At 47.6% G+C, this 17709-nt stretch overlaps 1 protein-coding gene across 2 annotated transcripts in view; it reads left to right on the forward strand.

Annotated features, from left to right (window-relative positions):
- Positions 1–6521: 6521 nt before the first annotated feature.
- Positions 6522–17709, forward strand: part of SMARCC1 (SWI/SNF related BAF chromatin remodeling complex subunit C1) — a gene marked incomplete at its 5' end in the record, with an annotated part of 82047 nt that continues 70859 nt past the window's right edge. For both annotated transcript variants that reach the window (XM_084282207.1, XM_084282208.1), the window contains 3 exons: positions 6522–6830; positions 13055–13174; positions 16907–16992. In XM_084282207.1, the coding sequence (XP_084138333.1) occupies positions 6522–6830; positions 13055–13174; positions 16907–16992 (515 nt within the window). The remainder of the gene's footprint in view (positions 6831–13054; positions 13175–16906; positions 16993–17709) is intronic.

The following is a 17709-nucleotide window of genomic DNA, read 5'->3' on the forward strand; positions in this document are numbered from 1 at the left end:
ACTGACAGATGCGCATTGCTAATGATGTGTGTGAAGAGAAGTCTTGCGGTCACCAAAATAACTTTTCTTTTCAGGCAACCCTCTCCACTTACACTTTGACACCTTGTTAAGAGAGGACAGATTGCACAGACTGCTGAGCCATAAACTCAGGACTCTGAAAATGTCCAATTTTGGAAAGAAGCAGGATCCAACTAGCAGTGCGTTCCCAAAGCTACCCTCTTCACTTCTGCTCGCCTCTGGTAAGTTAAATAAAACTGAGTTTGAGGTGACATTTAAAAAATTAAATGTGGGCTTTTAACCAGTACCTGAGGGCAGCCAGTCAAAGTATAATGGAGTCAGCAGCAACCTTTCTTCCAGGGGAAGGTAGCTTGACCTCTGTCATATAGTAACATCCAAGCAACTGAGTCCAGCAATTTGTAAGCTGTAGAAATTCTGATCACCTTGGAAGGATGCAGGAATGCTTGCTTTAGCTAAGACATTAAACAAACAAACAAAGCACCCCTTGCTATTCTTTCTTTCTTTTGTAGGGAAAATGCAACCCAAAAGGAAGCTGTTACAAACCTTTGTTTTAAATCAGATTAAATCAATATTTCCCTGGCAAAACTCCGACATCTTTTTCTCGTTCTTCATCAGCCCATATCAGCTGATGATTTTAAAATGATCGATGGCAGTTTAAGGTGAGTGACAGAAGGCTCAAACTAGTTTCAAGCTCAGAAGAGGGAAACCCAGCTAAAACATATCCTAGTTCTTTAATGAACTGTGGTTGCTGTTCCATTTGGCGTTCTTTAAAAAACATATTTTTATGCCAAATATATATTTTTAAAGTAATGTAAACGGCCAACTTACAGTCTGTGCTTCCTTGACATTCTTGTAATGGGACAATTCCTACATGTGCAGTACTCACTATGTTCTGCGGTTGCTGGTGCAAGCTGTAATGAACAAACCCGATGGAAATAGGAAAAAAAAATAATAATACAAACAAAAGAACCCAAAACCCTTCATGTTGAAAGCACATCAGCAGCCTCCAGTGGTGTTCTTGGCAGTCAGGACCTGAGCTACAACTTCACGATGTTCGGTCTGAGCTGAGGTTACTTAGCCTTGTTTGGGGATGGATCTTGTTGCCTGAGAGCAGTGCTGTGGAGGTATCATATATCACTATGAAATATCCACTACATATATATTCAATATGAAATATTCACAATATATATATATATATTCAATATGAGATATCCACAATAAATATTCCTTCCATATCAGCTGAGGACGTGATGAAGAAATGCAAGGAACCTGTTGGAGGGTGTTTGAACAACACACCAGGATAATTCTATCAACTGCTCAGCAGCTGTTTGACTTTTAACTGATCTGGTTTCCTTATACCTCTTTCTTTTTTCAAGCATGTAGCCGCAAGCTTACACAAAAGCCATCCCTATTGATGGGCAGTATGTATGCAGGAGGGGTGTAAGACACTGACCGTGGAGAGTATGCACTAAGGGATGGTGCAGGAGAATTTTTACACACTTTTAACTCAAAGATCCTCACAGAGCTGGGTTTGTAGGAAAGATTTGGCTAGTGGAGTCATTTGGCACAACAGGCTTAGAAGATGGCTCCATTTGTGGAGTGTGGAATAAGCCAGTCCCAAACAGGAAAAAAAAAAAAAAAAAAAAGTTAACTTGATACACTTTCTATGTCAGTTAAGGTTACACAGCACTTCAAAGAGGAATACGTTTGTATTAAAATCAGCATGGTTAGTAATTGGAGAGGTCGTTAGAGGTGGGACAAGCCTGACGAGTTCTACAGTGAGGTAAGCTTTTTAAAGTGGCTGTACCTGGACTGTATTTTTCTTCTTGAGGGCTGTAACTTCTTCACCTCCTGCTGTATTTGGGAAACAACCACCCTTCTGGAGCTGACACGTTCAGAGCTGCAGAGCATTGGCACTCCGTTTGAGGCTCTTGTGTTACATTTATTCTCTAATTCCTTTTTTCTGCTCTGTTTTCCCTTGAGGGGAGGTAACCTTACAGTGGTAGCAACATAACCAACCGGTCTTAGGTCGGCCTGACTTCACCTTGGGTTTCTGTTCATGTTTTATGAACAGGTTTGTTGTTGGAAGGGGAAAGGCAGCTCGAAGGAACATCCAGTCACAGCTCTCCTGTTTCTAGTCCTCAGGCACAAAAACCCAGTTCTCTGCACCACGCACTGGCCGCGTCCCCAGAGACTCCTCCAGCCCCTTCTTGCAGTCACATCCCTCTCACTGGCAGCTGGGCGATGGTGAGTTGAAAGAAAAGCTGTGGGAAATTGATCTGAGAAGGGGGAGTAGCCTTAGAGGAGCTGGGGAATACCTCCTTTACCTAGCATTGCCTGGGGCTGCGGGCACACGGGGCACTCAGATTGGTCTTTGCTGCTAATGGACTGCTAGGAAATGCATTTTGGATGCTGTTATTAAACGAACAGCAGCAGCTACTTGCTTGTTTCCACAGGCGGCGCTTGGCTGGCTGCGTGCCGGCTGAAGTGCTTCCCCAACCAGATGGGTTGGTTTTAAATTGAGTGCTGAGCGTGTTCTGCTCATCCCTTTTTTTAAGCATGTGGCTAAAAACACGTTACAGGGCTATTTTAGCTACAAGTTAATAGTAAAGAACGTAATTGCTTAACATATATTTGTTTATAAACTTAATTTTGGCACGTAGTGTGGGGGAAGCCCCCAGTGTAGGGTCATCAGCCTCTTGAAACATCCTGGAAATGTCAACTCCAGAGCGTTCACTGCTCTTAAAATTTGGGTTTGCTTTGAGTATACATGTTTTTGTTTTATTTTGGTAAAAATGGGTAAAAGTTGAACTCTCTGCCTTTCCCTCGGTGGGAGCAGCAGTAGGCCTGTCTCTGCTCTCGTTATATTTTGAGAGCTTCCTATATTTTTGAGACCCCTGTTTCTCTACCAAAGCTGACATTGTCTGATGTTTTCACAAGTCGGTGAGCAGCAGAGGGGGGAGAGGGGCTGACAGAGCATCTTGTTCTTAATCCCCACTTCTGGAAAACTGGAAAAAGGCCAAAATAGTGTAGTCACCTGGGCAGAACGATGGAGTGCCTCCAGGTAACTTCAGCTGTAGCAGTTCCCTCTAGTGCTGGTATGCCTTTCTGCTTTTGTCTTACTGCTTTTCCACAAGTGTTTTTTTTTCTTCCTCTCTTAATGCTTAACTGTTCTCCGCATGCTCAGGATTGCAGTGATTGCCCAAGAAGCCATGAGATGCTTAGTTAAAGGACCGATTTAACTAAATTAGTGCTTTAATTGCTTAGTTAAAGGACCAATTGGGCCGTGTGACCATCCTGTGTAGAACAGATAAAGCAGTTTGGCCCGAACCGTGCATCTCAGCTCACATTTTTCACTGTACAGTGATCTTACTTTTCCTTGGGTTTCTTGTTTTACCTAACTAACCGTGCTCCAAATGCTGCCTTGGTTTGGGTCCTCCAACAAAGCAGATGGCTGATGGGCAGGGCAGCCTCTGCCAGCTCCTCCAGTTACTGGGTTTAATTGCCTTAATGATCTGTACCCGCACTCTTCTACTGGCTCGTGTAGCCCTGAGGCTTGCAACAACTTGCAGTCCCTCTGTGAACAGCAGGACCAGAGCGATGCTGTCTTGAGGTGAGGACACCAGATCTTCCTGGAAGTGCTGGGTGAGGCAGTAGAGGTGAGGTTACTCTGGGAAGGTGGTGCTTGTCTGTTCTCCAGGGATCTGGCAAAGAAGTATTGGGTTCTTGACATGAAAATAATACCAGTGGTCATAGCAGGATGATACTGTAGCATTGGCCTGTAAAGGCAATGCTAGGGAAAGTTAAAATTGAAACAAGTCAGAAATGGAAGCCTGTAGAGGCTGGTAACTATTCACCAAGTTATTTTAGTATTAAGTACTAAATATTTAGTACTTTAGTATTAAGTATTTAGTATTTAGCTGGCCTTAGCTCGCATGTACTCTTCTAAAAGAATTACACTGGTATGTAAAGTGAATTCCATGAAAGGTGTTTGGGCTACATATGGCTCAAAGGATACTTTTGAGTGAGTATTGTAATATTCTTTGAGCATGATTCTAGGCTCTTAATTCCAGCAACTGCTCCTTCCTCTCCTTTTCACTCCACAGAACGTACGGCCTTGGGAACCTCGCACGTTTCCTCTTCTGGATTCTGCATGCCAAGGTGTGGGAACAGCACTTTGCCTTTCAAAATGATCTGTGAAGCTCAGATTTCTGGATGTTTGGTTGTTTTTATTCTCCCCAAGTGTCCTTCCTTGCAAGTATTTATTTCTGGGTTGGAGTGTTCAGGGGCAGGAGGAGCTCTAGAAACTTGGGGTAAGCTCAGGAATGTTTTTATATCGGGATGATTTTGATGCAGAGATGTTTTCAGTCTATATTTAAGTGGCAGTAAAAAAATACCCAAGCGTAGCCTAGACACATTCTGTAAAATAAATTTCTTCATTCAGTGGTACTCTGGTTTAGAGTTCACATAGCTCAAAGGCTTCCCTCTGCCAGAGGGGTCTGGTTCCCTGGTGTAACGGTGCCTAAAACCTGCACACAGCCTGCAAATGGGTAACTGCAGCCTGACAGGTAGGGGTAGGTGCCTTAGTTTGTACCAAAATGGGGAGTTCAGGAAAAAAAAGAAAAAGCTCTAGGGTTAAATGGGGAACCACCCCACCTGTATGCGGGTTTCTTTAGTGTTTGTGTGAACCAAGGACTGTGCTCTTTAGGTTGGTTTGAGAAATGTGAAAATTGGAGAAGCCCCCGACATTGCCATTCACATTTTTTTCTGTAATTGAATGAAAACTGAAGCATGGAAGCATACTCAATTTTCTTTACTAGAATTTGACGTATTGTATAATTACATACAGATTACTCTCTGCCTGTCACTTGTTTTTTATTTTGAATGATGGGATTCACAAATAAAACATTAGTAGCTGAAGTGTTTTCAAAAGAGGAAAATTGGGAAAAATTGCCTCATAATGACTTACTACACAGTACTAGATGTGATTGTGGAAAGATACGACAAATCTGAATGTACCCAGCAGTGAAGGCTTGGTGCAGATCAGTTCATTGCATTTCAGTCCATCTGATTATTATTTTTTTTTTTTTTTGAAGCCACAATAAGCACTACGTTTTCTTATGATTTGGCTCCCTACCCATGAACCTGTCTCTGGCTGAAATCCTTTGGGCTGTGAGATGGAGCCCAGGAGCGCGAGCCCAGCTGCTGACTGACCCAGCCCTACTTCTCCCTGCAGAGGAAGCCTCCACAGCCCTGCCTGTTCCCAAGCGATGCTCTGGGATTTTCTGATGAAAGCAAGACAAATTCTGCTTAAGATTCACTCGGGAATTTATTAAAGACTGTCAGCATCAAAACTGGGTAGCTTTAAATAGGGTACGTTCGCACCTTATTTACTCTCTAGTTACGTTTCTCAATTTCCCTATCTATCTTCCACTTTTTTTTTTTTTTTTTTTTCTCCCCAAAACACTGTTTATTAGATGATTTTCTCTCTGTAAGCTCTGCTCACTAAGGAGCAGTGCTCCCAGCTGGAGGACGATGGGGCTCTACCACATCCTGTGGCAGCCACTTAGGGAACAAACAGCCTGGGCTGAAGCTGCGTGAGGTAAATGCTTTTTGTTTCTCCACAGGAACACAAAGATTACCTGCCCTATACCAAGGGCTCAGCTGTTTAGGAACAGTGAAGGGAAAAAAATAAGAACCTAACTTCTGTAATTACTGTAATTACAGCTCCCAAGGGACAGTTGTGAGGAAGTGTGTGGGCCTGATGGGCAGCTGCGGGAGGGCGCAGGGCTCTCCACAGAACTTGGCTGCCCAGGGAAGTGGTGGAGTCCCCATCCCTGGAGGTCTTTAAAAGACGTTTAGATGTAGAGCTCAGTGATATGGTTTAGTGGAGGACTGGTTAGTGTTAGCTCAGAGGTTGGACTCGATGATCTTGAGGTCTCTTCCAACCTAGAAATTCTGTGATTTTGGCTTGTTCGCTTCGGGTGCTGCGCTGCCACCCTCCCCTTTGTTTCTGGTAGCGCTTTGTGGCAGTGGGCTTCCTCCCACGGAGCGGTTCGTTAAGGCTCTGCTAGGCTGCCATGTTTTTTTGTCACAGAATCACAGAATTTCTAGGTTGGAAGAGACCTCTAGATCATCAAGTCCAACCTCACGTCCCTAAGCTCTACATCTAAACGTCTTTTCAAGTCCTCCAGGGATGGTGACTCCACCACTTCCCTGGGCAGCCCGTTCCAATGCCTAACAACCCTTTCGGTAAAGAAGTTCTTCCTTAAAACAAAACAAAACAAAACAAAAAAACGCTCAAAAACCAGCACGAGCCGCTCTGTGAAGCGACCCAGCCCCCCGAGGGGTGAAGCGGGCGTGAGGCGCAGCGCAGGCGCCAAGATGGCGGCCGCGCCCTCTGTGTGTGTGTGTGAGGAGCCGGGGTGGGGGGGGGCGCTGCGGGGCGGGGTTTCCCGGTCCCCCCCGCGGGGGCGGAGCGCGGGGCGGGCGGCGCTCGACGCATGCGCGGCGCGGGGCGGGGGGGAGGCGCAGGGCCGCGGCGGCGGCGCTCGGTGAGGCCAACAATGGCGGCGGCGGTGGCGGCGGGAGGAGGAGGAGGAGGAGGAGGAGGAGCGGGGCCCGGGGCGGCCGCCGTGGCTGTGGCGGCGGCAGCGGCGGCCGCCGCGGCTGCTGGGGGCGGCCCGGGTTTGGCGGCGCTGTCGGTGGCTCGGCGGAAGGACGGCGGCCCGACGGGCAAGTTCTGGGAGAGCCCCGACACCGTGTCCCAGCTCGACTCGGTGCGCGTCTGGCTCGGGAAGCACTACAAGAAGGTGAGGGGTTGTGGGGGGGGGACACCACCGGGGGGACACCGGGAGCCTGAGGGGGTGTTGGCCTAAAGGGCGGGGGGTGCAGCGGGGGCCGGCCCGAACAAAGGCGGCGGCGGCTGTCGGGGGGGGCTGGGCCTGGGGGGGGGTCAAATAGGGCCGGGGGGGGGCAGCTCCGGGAACCGGGGGCTGCTTTGGGACGAGCAGGGCCGGGGGGGCAGCTCAGGTACCGGGGGCTGCTTAAACTGGGCCGGGGGGGCTGCTACGGTACCTGGGGGTGCTCAAACTGGGCTGGGGGGGCGGCTCCGGTACCCTGGGGCTGCTTAAATGGGGCTGGAGGGGGCAGCTCTGGTAACTGGGGGTGCTCCAGTACCCGGGGGCTGCTCAAACTGGGCCAGAGGAGCGGCTCCGGTAGCCTGAGGCTGCTCAAACCGAGCCTGGGGGGCTGCTTCAGGGCTTGGGGACGGTCCCGGTCCCCGTCCCGGCCGTTCCAACACGAGCACAGCGGCTCCAGGCTGGGCCCTGCACTGCTGTGAGCTCCGAAACCGGCTGGGAAAGCGGCTCCGGGTTTGTGGCTGTTGGTAAGAAACCATAACACAAAAAGCAGCGCCCCTGCTCCCTGCCGTTACCGGCCGCCAGCAGCATCGTGATCCCGAGCTGGAAGAGCCCCGTGAACATCCAATATCTCAGGTGTGTGAAGTGACCCCGGGCTGGTACCGGTGTCCAGCAGCACCGGGTCCCCACGGCTGGCAGGAGCTGCTCCCGGTGCTGCCCCCCGAGCAGAGCCCCGCAGGTCGGATCTCAGCCCCGTACACCCCTTATCTGTGCCACGCTCCGAAGCAACCCTCGTCGCTCATAATTAGGCTGCACTTATCGGCGTTACCAGCTGTAAAGATTAGATATTTCTGTTTGTTCCGTGGGCTCCGCGAGGTAATTAAAATTGGGTAAAGAAACCCCCCCCCCCCTCCACCCGCCGGGCAAATGGATTTCAAAATATCGCTGCGGAAAATCCTTTAAAAATTGGGAAGTGATTCTTGGTTGGGGAGACAAAGAAACGGGTGGTTGTTGTAGGTGCTGCTGGGGTTTAGAGAGTGTCTGCAAGGCTCCCGGTGGACGCTCTGGTTGGAGCTGGGTCGTGCTGCTTTGTGTGGTGGATGCTTCGCCCTTAATCCCGTTTTCCTGTAGCCCAGGTGGCAGCTTTGCTGTGCACGCACGGCCTCTTTCAGGAGAGCACGCAGTGAGCAGAGCTGACCTTGCCCAGCCTGTGCCAGCTCGGTGCTGCCTGCCCGGTGTCTGCAGCCCCGGGGGCACCGAGGAAGCCGTGGCCGTGTTGGAGAGAACCCAGCGAACCGCAGCGAGCACAGCCCAGGTCCAGGAGTCAGCCAGCAAGGGGACAGAGAATTGCCTTTGTGAATCTGCTCTTTCCCAGCTCCAGATTAGCCAGGTCTTCAAATCCACAAGAATTCTCCGTGTTTCTAAAGTGCAGCTTGAAAAATAAGAGGTTCAAATAGTAGTGCGGGCAGCTTGTGCTGCGTAGCAGAAAACCAGACTATTAACCAGGAGCAACGGGCTGCGCAGGCAGCGTGGCTGGTGATAAATTTGTCACGGTAGTGGCGTGGGTTCTGTGACCCCAGGTTGCTGCAGAAGGGCGTCCTGCTGTCCCAGCACAAACCTCTCCTGCCCCGCTCCTCCGTGGCCAAAACGCCAGCAGCGAGGAAGCCAGCGATGGGCAAAAACACACCGGGGGCTCCTGCTGGGCAGGGGGGACTCGGCTGGTTAGTAAAGGGTGCTGCTACAGGGCGCAGGGACGTTGGGGCACGCTGTTTGTGAGGGCAGATACGATGACAGAAAACGAGATTGTTTGTTGAAGCCTTCAGCCCCGTCCTGGCTGCGTGTGGTGCATGAAAGCCGCCTTGTGCTGTTTCCCCAGGCTGGCAGCTGCAGGACCCCGCTTCGTCCCAGGCCCTGGTGTGGGTATTTGGGGCTTGTGTCTGAATCATGACAGGGTTTTAAGGCCTGGAGGAGCTGAGAGTCCCATTTCATAGCGTTTGGTGTCCCTTAGAAGCAGGAATTTGCACTTTAAAAGCGGAGGACAGCAGGGCAACGCTTATTGTATAAGCGCTCAGCGATCTCGGGTGTTCCGTGTTCAGTAATTCCTTTGACATTGAGCAACAGATGGCTTATGTGAAATGCCTTGTCATGAAGTATTTAAAATACCTCCTTTTTTTTTTTTTTTTTTAACTTTGCATGTGCTGAGAAGGATATGGAGAATAACCCCAGCCTTACAGTTGCAGTCCCTGAGGACCATTCCCCGCGCGTTAGCATCTCCAGCTTGACACTCTGGGAGATGTGGCTACTTCCTGGCTCCAAAAGCCGTGCCACTGAGACAGGAGGCTGCAAAAACGTTTTTGGGGGTGTTTTGTTTGCTTTTTTTAAAGAGCAAGGGGAATGTTGCCTTGGAAAGGAGTTAGAGGAGAAGACAGAGCACGGGCTGTCTGTAGGGACACTAACCCGTGTGAGGTAGGGCTTGGCAGCCCAGATGTTTTTCTGAATATTTAGGACCCACTTTTACAACTTCAGGTGTTCGGTGCTGGGAAGGGGCAGGGGTCTGGGTGCTGGGTGCTCGGCTGGGAGCCACCCACCCACTGCTTTGCCACGAGCTGAACCGGGGGTGCTGACCGTATCGGGTGTTTCTTGGCAGTGTGGTTTAATAGGAGGGAGGTTTTCCTTCGTGTTTGGAGCTCTTTTGTGCTCTCACCCTTAAAAAAAAAAAAAGAGCCATAAGCTAAATGAAAGTATTTTAATGCTGGTTTTCCCTTCCCCGTTACCTAGCTATTTGAGCTGAAATGTTCTTTGTTTGGGAGAAGGAAAGGATTTTGTGTCAGGGCTACGCCGTGGAGCCGTAACGGGGTGATTTAAGGTTAGCAGCCACATCAGAACTGGACGTACAAATCTGTCCCTGGGGTCTGCGGCAAGGGCTCGTCCGGTGCAGCCGTAATGGCAGAGCTCGCTGGGGAAGGTAAGTGCTTGCTGCTGCTAGGAGTGGATGCAGTGGTTCTTGGATGACTTGAGTTACACTAAAAGGCTTCCCAGCGTGTGTGGTTGCTGTTTGATGCCAGCGCAGCTCAACGACGCGTCGTGTTTTTTGTGCTTGTAGTTGGCAGGGAGGTGTGCAGTACAGAGCAGCCTTGACCAAAACCCTCTTACACCAAAGCTGTTGGTCCATCGTTTCTAGAATTCATTGTTCAAAGGTCTTTATTTGCTGCAGAATCGCTCTCTGCTTCCGTCTGCTGTGCAGAGCAGTGCAGGTGTGTTGGGACTTCAGCCTTCTGTGCTCCCCCGACAGCCCTGAGAATCCCTCAGGAAATTATCCGCCTTAATTTTGTTTCACTACAGCCTACGAAGCCAGATCCGTTTGTGTTCCCGGCTGGTGTGCGTGATGAACGAGAGGTCCGGGTTCTTGTGCTTCCTTCTGAAGGCTTTGTCCTCGTTCAGGGGAAACCTCAGGCAGGGAAGTGCCTTTCCTGCACAAAGAAGGGGCAGAGCAGGGTGGCAGCGGGGGATTCCCAGCGCCTGCCTTCTGACAGCCTCCAGCCGGTGCCGCAGGGAGCAGCTGCCTGAGAACTCAGGTCTAAGATTGCATTTCCCAGGCACGCTCATGTCAACGTGCCTTTCTGAGGGAAAATGTTATGAAAAATGCAGGAAGCCAGTATCAAAATCTCACCTCTTGGACTTGGTTCTGTTCAGACAGGTGCTGGCCCTGCCTGCCCTGAGTCCTGTGTTACAACGGGAGCTCCTCAGCCCTTAAATCACAGCCACGTGTCCCCTGCTGCTGCTGGCAGTGCTGACTCCCAGCTGCAAGTGACAAAGAAACCCCCAGCTTGGATGTTCCCTCCTCAGTTCTCATTTTCTGTTTTTGTTGCTTTGTGTGAAGAGCTTTCTTCCCTGGTTCTTTCCTGAGTTACCTTCCTGTGGGATCCTCAGAGCAGGAGCCGAGATAACTGTACCTAGGGGATTATGCAGAAGGCAGAACGAGGCTTTGGTTTAGTGCCATAAAGAAGCTGTGAGCTTAAGTACACTAAATGGGGTGGGAAGGGCGTGAGCTGAATGCAGGTTTGGGGTCAATGATTGTTTTGTTGCGTGGCTTCAGAGGAGATGCACAAAAGCCACTTCTGTATTATTTTTTTTATAATCTACCTGGAGTGTGCCTCCTGCGCATGCTAAAGGTGTGCTGTCACAGTGTACTCTGTTTTACTGGGGAAAAATTCTACATCCCTCGATGTATGTATGCACACAGAGTGCTGTGGGTAGCTGGGTGGACGGTTCCACCTCGAGGTAGCTGGACTAAAGTTGGAAGCAGCAGTTCTGCTTTTTGGATGTTTAACAGGTACGGCGTGCAAGCATCTGCAAGACCAAAGCTGTTTTGGTAACAGGAACGGGATTATTTAATAGGATTGGGATTGTTTCATCCGCTGTGCTTTTATTTTCATGCTCGTGCAGATCTCAGGTCTGTGGTGCAGCAGGTTCCTGCTTTGCCTGCCCCTCCGAATTTGTGTTTGGGTGCAGGGTGATGGGCCCGGCTGAGCTGCGAGGGCAGGGTTGTATTTGGACTTGGGTAAGGTGATGGTGTGGGGTTGAATGCCCAAAATGATGGGGACTTCAGGGCTGCTAGCTGTGACGTGCTGCATCTGTGCACATCCTGGGTGCGACAGTCGCCTGTTCTAAACCTGTACAAAAAAAATATTAATTAACAGCTTTAAAAATGCACAACGCTGTATGCATGGAAGTAATCCTTCTTGGTTTAGCAGCCCTTCATGAAAAAGGGTTCTGGCAGATTCAGCAGGAGGAGGGGAAGCGTTGTTCTGTGCCTCCCTGCTGGAGGGTTTTGCTGCCCGTGACAAAGGCAGGAGAGGGGCTCGCTCCCCGCCGAGCCGCAGCACCTGGCGAGGGGCTGGAAGTGCAGATGCTGGATTAAGTGAGGCATCTGGGCTAGTCACGTGCTGCATTTACTGTCCTGCCTGGCATCTGTAATTCAACAAAAGATTGCTTAAAACTGCTCTGAATTCAGCCACAGCAGGCAGGGCTTCTGGTTGGAAAATTATATGTATAAAAATAGTTGCTCGCTGGGAGGAGAGCGAGGGTAGGGGTTTTAAAAAAGCCTGAGAGCAAACGTCTTCACTTTTGGTTGGATTCTGACAGCAATAAAGACTGATTTATCGCTGTTCCGTATCTCTGTGGTAGCTGACAGGAATTAATAGGAATTGTTAATTGCAGAAAATTGTCACAACTGCCTCCTTTCATGCGGGAGAGAGGAGGAGCAAGGAATATGCAGCTTTGGAAGGACACCGAGGGAGTCTTCGGGGTGTTTGTGCCCTTTGTTGCGAAGTTTGAATTTTTCAGGTGTATGTCTGCTTGTTTTAACTCGAATCTTCAGGTAGTCGGATACTTTAACATCCGAATGGGAAAGTCAGCATGTTTGTGGTGTCTTTCACTACATAGACGGGACTTTGGAAAGCTTAGTTCCTGCTAACACCACCCCTTTAAACCTTTGAAGGTTCTGGCTCTGGTTTTAAATTATTTTTTCAGGTTTTCTGGCTCTTTTTATTTTAAGAGGCTGTAGGAGAACCTGATATGGTACAAAAATGACTATAGGGTAGCTGATACTGCCCTGTATCCTATGTGAACAAGGAGTGGTTGTTCTGCTCTTGGAGGTCTGGCTTGCTGAGAAGAGTACATCTAGTAAGTGAATATAGTATACTACAAGTTCTGAAAACTCTGCAGCCTATTTTTTTTTCTTAATTCCATGCTGTGATTTTTCCCTTTCCATGTATGCTTTCTGTTAGAAGTGTAACTTTGGGAAATGTTCATGTTGTTGCAAAGCATACGCTAAAGTTGCAGCAGAAAGCCTTTGGTATGTGTGGGCCAGAATTAGCCCGTTCCTTTAGTAGGATCTATGAAACAGATGGAAGTAGTTAATATTTGTTTAAAACACCAGTGGCTGTCGTGGATTGATGATGATCCACAGATAGGTCCCTATGTTTTAGGAGTACAGCTTGAAAAATGTGCGTCGTGCTTGTTCTGTGTGTGCCCAATCCTCCCTCCCCTGCCAGCAATCCTTAAATCTTAAACTGTGCCCTGCAACTGAGAAAAGTGCTCTGGGGAATTAATAAACCAGCCTTCGCATTGTGTTATCCTCTATTCCAAGTGAGCGTGTGTGTTTTGTCTTTCAGTATGTTCAAGCAGATGCTCCTACCAATAAAACGCTGGCTGGGCTGGTGGTGCAGCTGCTGCAATTCCAGGAAGATGCCTTTGGAAAACATGTCACCAATCCTGCCTTCACAAAGCTTCCTGTGAGTACTGGGGTTAACCCTCTGCTGCTACAATAGCCTATTTTGTTCTTCATCCAGGGGCCGTGCTGCTGGCCTGCTTCCAGGTGACGGGGAGATGTGCGTGTCGTCTGAAGCTTTTGTCAGTGCATCCTCTGGAAGGGGTGAAATTGCACGCTGCTTTTTGAAAAGCAGGTTTTCAGTTTAACGCAGCTTATTTTCTATATGTTTGGAAATGATTTCCTGAATGCTGTGGGAAGGTTTTAATTTGTGGTGCGCGTTCTGTGTAATCTGCTAAACCTTAAGTCGAATCCATTTGGATTGATGCACCCTAAATTGACTGAATAACGTGCACTTTCCAAAACAAACAAGTTTAATCAACAGAAATGCCCAGTGAAACCTTCTATCCTGTGATGCTGTCAATGCTAAAAATTGGCTATGCCGTGTTTTTGGTAGTGCATAGTTACCTAGTTTGTCTAGGACAGTTTTCTAGACACTCAGAATATTGGTATACAGAGATAATATTTTTGAAAATTGCTTTTACCATTTAAAATTCAAACTTGGTACATCATTCCCAGCACTATCTTAGTGATAATGTTCAGAGATCAGCCCTGTTGTGCTTGGAACCGTGTACACCATGAAAAGATTTGCCCACATGAGTGTGAACTTTAAACACTTGGTGAAGAGGGGTGCAGCAGGTGTTCAGGACAGTAAGTTCGGGATTTCAGTTGTGGAGGGCAGGGACTGCAGCATCCTCATGGTATCAAGCACCCAGTTGGCTTGTTTAGGGTAGGTTTTGTGGGCCAAGACAGCTGTTATAAATGGGTTTGTAAGCATTGTGGACAACAGCAGGAGGGTCTTCACTTACTGCCACAAAATGCTGGGAACTTAGAATGCTCTTGGATACAAAAATTCACTTGGGAATGTTTATAACTCATTCTAGTATCCTAACCCAAAGGTTTTCTGAAAATGAAAGTAATTCTATCTTTGCTTCACTACTTATAGAGTACTACTGTTTATTATTTTATGGTTGCTTTTTTTCCAGACACAGTTTGCTTGTGTAACTTCTTATTAAGAGTGTGAACTCATGCATGTTGTTTCCAGAAAGAGTTTTCAGACTGACTTACTGGGGGATTCTTGTGATGCTTGGGGAGATACCAGGAAGCACCACGAGATGCCATTAAAACGTAGCTCACCTTCTTCCATTCTGACCTGGTGGCATCTCAGTGGTGGTGAAAAGGATCAGAGGTGAATGCTGTGGTGCTTTGCTTTGGCAGTGTGGATCATAAAACTGTACCCATTTTTCAGGAACAAGTTGGCACTTTGTACAGGGTGTTAATTCTGAGCTTAAGTTCCTGTTGTTGGCAAAGATTTGGTACAGGAAAGCATCTGTAGCTGGATGTGGGTTAGATGAAGGACTGATACAGCGTACTTGCAGTCCTTGTCTTCTGATCACTGCATTTAAACGCATGTTGTCTAACCTTAATAGTTCTCAAATACAAAAATGTTGATTAATTGTCTTAAAGACAGCTTTGCATGTTTCAAGCAAAGATAATGGTAAGATACTAACTCTTAAAAGACAGCAAGCTGTGAGGTCAGTTGGCATTAATTGCCTTGTGCTGGATTTCGTTGTGTGGAAGTGTTGGGGAATCTGTAGGAGGTTGCTGACAGTTAAATCTCGGCAGAACAAGTTTTGTCTAATTGCTAAAAGCTATTTTCCTTTCATTAAACCAGCTGCTGCTACTAGTATAAGAGGGTCCTGCTAGAGGCAGTAGGAATGGACGCCAGTCTGTGAGGGGAATTTGTGCTGTTCTTCACAGTGAGGTGTTGGCCGGACCTCCTGTGCGTGTTGGCACGGCCAACACCTCCCAGAGCCACCGGTAAGACAGCCAATACTCCAGGGAAGGAATTACAGCCTGAAAGAGCTGTAATTCAGGCTCCTGATCAGCCCATAAGGGACTTGAGGTCGCTAAGGATAGTGCTGAAACACGGGCGGCTCGAGCTCAGGTACGTGTGTGGTCGCCTTGGATCCTGACCTCTCTCTGCACACAGGAGGGCTCTCAACAGATGGAGGCCGGGAGCGGCTCTGCTCTCGTTGAGTGCTTGTGAAGGATTTTGTTTATGTTGTTCTTGGACGCTGGCGTATCAGATACCTCACAGAACTGCTTTTCTTTCCACCAGCAGCCCTAGAGCCAAGGAGGGCAATGTTTCGTTTAGTTCCCATGCTCCCATATTAGCTTCCTGATTGAGGAATGAATTTTAGATGCTTGTCAGTAATGCCACGAGGATAGCTTGAAAAATGTGTGTCGTGCTTGTTCTGTGTGTGCCCAATCCTCCCTCCCCTGCCAGCGATCCTTTGGTGTTCGTTCTGTGTTACCAAACGTTCCTGAAGCGTCATTTAACTGAGTTAAAGAAAATTACCTAATCTGATTGAAAAAAGTAAGCTAGAAGCTAGATCAGAAATGTTTCTGATTAGGAAAAGCTGCCCCAAAGCTGCCATGGGTGTGCAGTGCCTCCCTCTTTGTGTGCCCTTGGTTTCCTCAGAAGGCAGCTCGCAGGCAGCCACTGCTGTCTGGAGCCCAGCCACTAGGCCGCTCCCAGTTCTGTTTGCAGAATTGTGTGAGTTTTTTAACTGAGAAACATAAACCAGACAGATCCTGGTGTGTTCAGCACTCCTGAGGGAGGATGGGTTTAATTTCCCCTTCCAGTGTGGGGCTGGGGTCTCGGCAGCAGGCCCCTTGGGGTAGGCGCTGCCCCAGGGCTGTGAGGCGTGGGCTTGCATCCTTCCTCAGGCTGCCAGGGGACACGGACACCCAGGCAGAATGTGCCTTTCTGCTCTGGAAGCTTATCTGGGTGACTGACTGGCCTAATTTTATCGGTTGGGTTTATTATTAGAGCAGCTTTCTTTAGATGTGCCTGAAGTTGCCTGGGGAATGGACCTGTTTGCCTAAGTAAACTCTTGGAAAGTCCTGGTTTTGTATAAAAGTTGCCAAGAGCAGCGCCGCAGTTATTAGAAAGAAGTTCATGTTTGTAACTAATTACATGGCTTAAATAAACTTAAATCGCTTTCTTTTTGTGGTTCAGTCAAATTGATTTATTAGTCCTTTTGGAAACAATCTGTAACTGTAGAGAGAAGGCCTGGTGAACAGAAACAGTTTTAATTTGTTCTGTAATCATGACGTGTCAGTTTCTTTAACCAGTTTAGTTCATAAATGCTGTTGCTTGTCTTTCTCCTTCCTGTTCCAAATTGTGTATTGAGAACTTCAGATCCACGGCATGTCAGTACCCTGGGGACCATGCTTAACACAGATTCCAGTGCTGCTTCTGTCTGGCTCAGCTGTAGCTGAGCTCTCCAGTTCTCCTCCATTGCTAAGATTACTTGACAGTAACTTATTTTTTCCAAGAATATACAAACATCGTCACGGGAGATATTAGCAAGATAGCAAAGAGAATTCCAAACTAAAATTAGGGGAAAAAAAGTGCCTTTCTGTGTAGGCAGCAGTCCTGCGTGACTTCAGAGAACAGGCTCGGTGAGACTCAGCAGAGCTTTCTGTCCTGCTGCTGCTGTTGAATTTCACTTCTTGTCGGAGTACCTGTTCGTGAGAGTGAAGAAATGAGTTGGATTTAGCGTTTTAAGGCAGATCACACAGTGACAAGGTGTAGATGTCTGAAACTCAGCTGCCAAGTATGTATTCATTGTTAAGATGATGACATGAAAGTGAATGTCACTGTTCTCACTTTTCTTTCTGGCTCTAGGCAAAGTGCTTCATGGATTTCAAAGCTGGAGGTACATTATGTCACATTCTTGGTGCTGCTTACAAATATAAGAATGAACAGGGCTGGTAAGTTTTTATTTTGATTTATACACCTTCTGCATGAAATTAAGCACATGAAATGGCTATGCAACCTACTCGAGATTTAATACTTTCTGGAGAACTGGGTAGGCAAGGGAGTTGGAGATGGGAAGAGGAATTTTTTTTCCCGTTTTGCGGATGATAGCTTTTTTTTTTTTAAAGACATGCCCTCACTCCTAAATTTAAAGACAAGTTGTCCAAGTTTGAGCTCTTGAACTTCTAGGTTGGGAGTTAATTACAAACTTGAGACTTTTTTTTTTTTTTACAGTTTATGTGCTGTATAACTGAGCAAATTAACTGGTTATCTTACAATTTATTTTCCAGCTGTAAGATACAAATATATCTTACTGTACTGATTATAGGATTTAGTTATGGCTAGGAAAATACGAATCGTCACCATCACAAAGTAATAAATACAAAGTGATCCATTGTTTATCAACCTCCATAAATGAGGAACGTGAGTAGTTCAGACACTGCCCATGTAGCTGTTGACACTAGTATTAAAAGTATTAATGTGATATCACAGTGGTGGTTTGACTTGTTCAATTCTAAAGTATAATTTTTACAAGAAGGCAGTAGCATGAATTATGGTATTTGAGAACATGGGAAAAAGAATTGAGGATGAGAAGTCATGAGATAAAAGTAAGCAGAGATTGTTCTCGTACATGAATTTTAATAGCTCTTGATCTGATGTTGTGCAGACCT

The sequence above is a fragment of the Netta rufina genome (genome assembly GCF_964035555.1).
Source record: "Netta rufina genome assembly, chromosome: 2".
In the NCBI taxonomy this organism is placed as follows: Eukaryota; Metazoa; Chordata; class Aves; order Anseriformes; family Anatidae; genus Netta; species Netta rufina.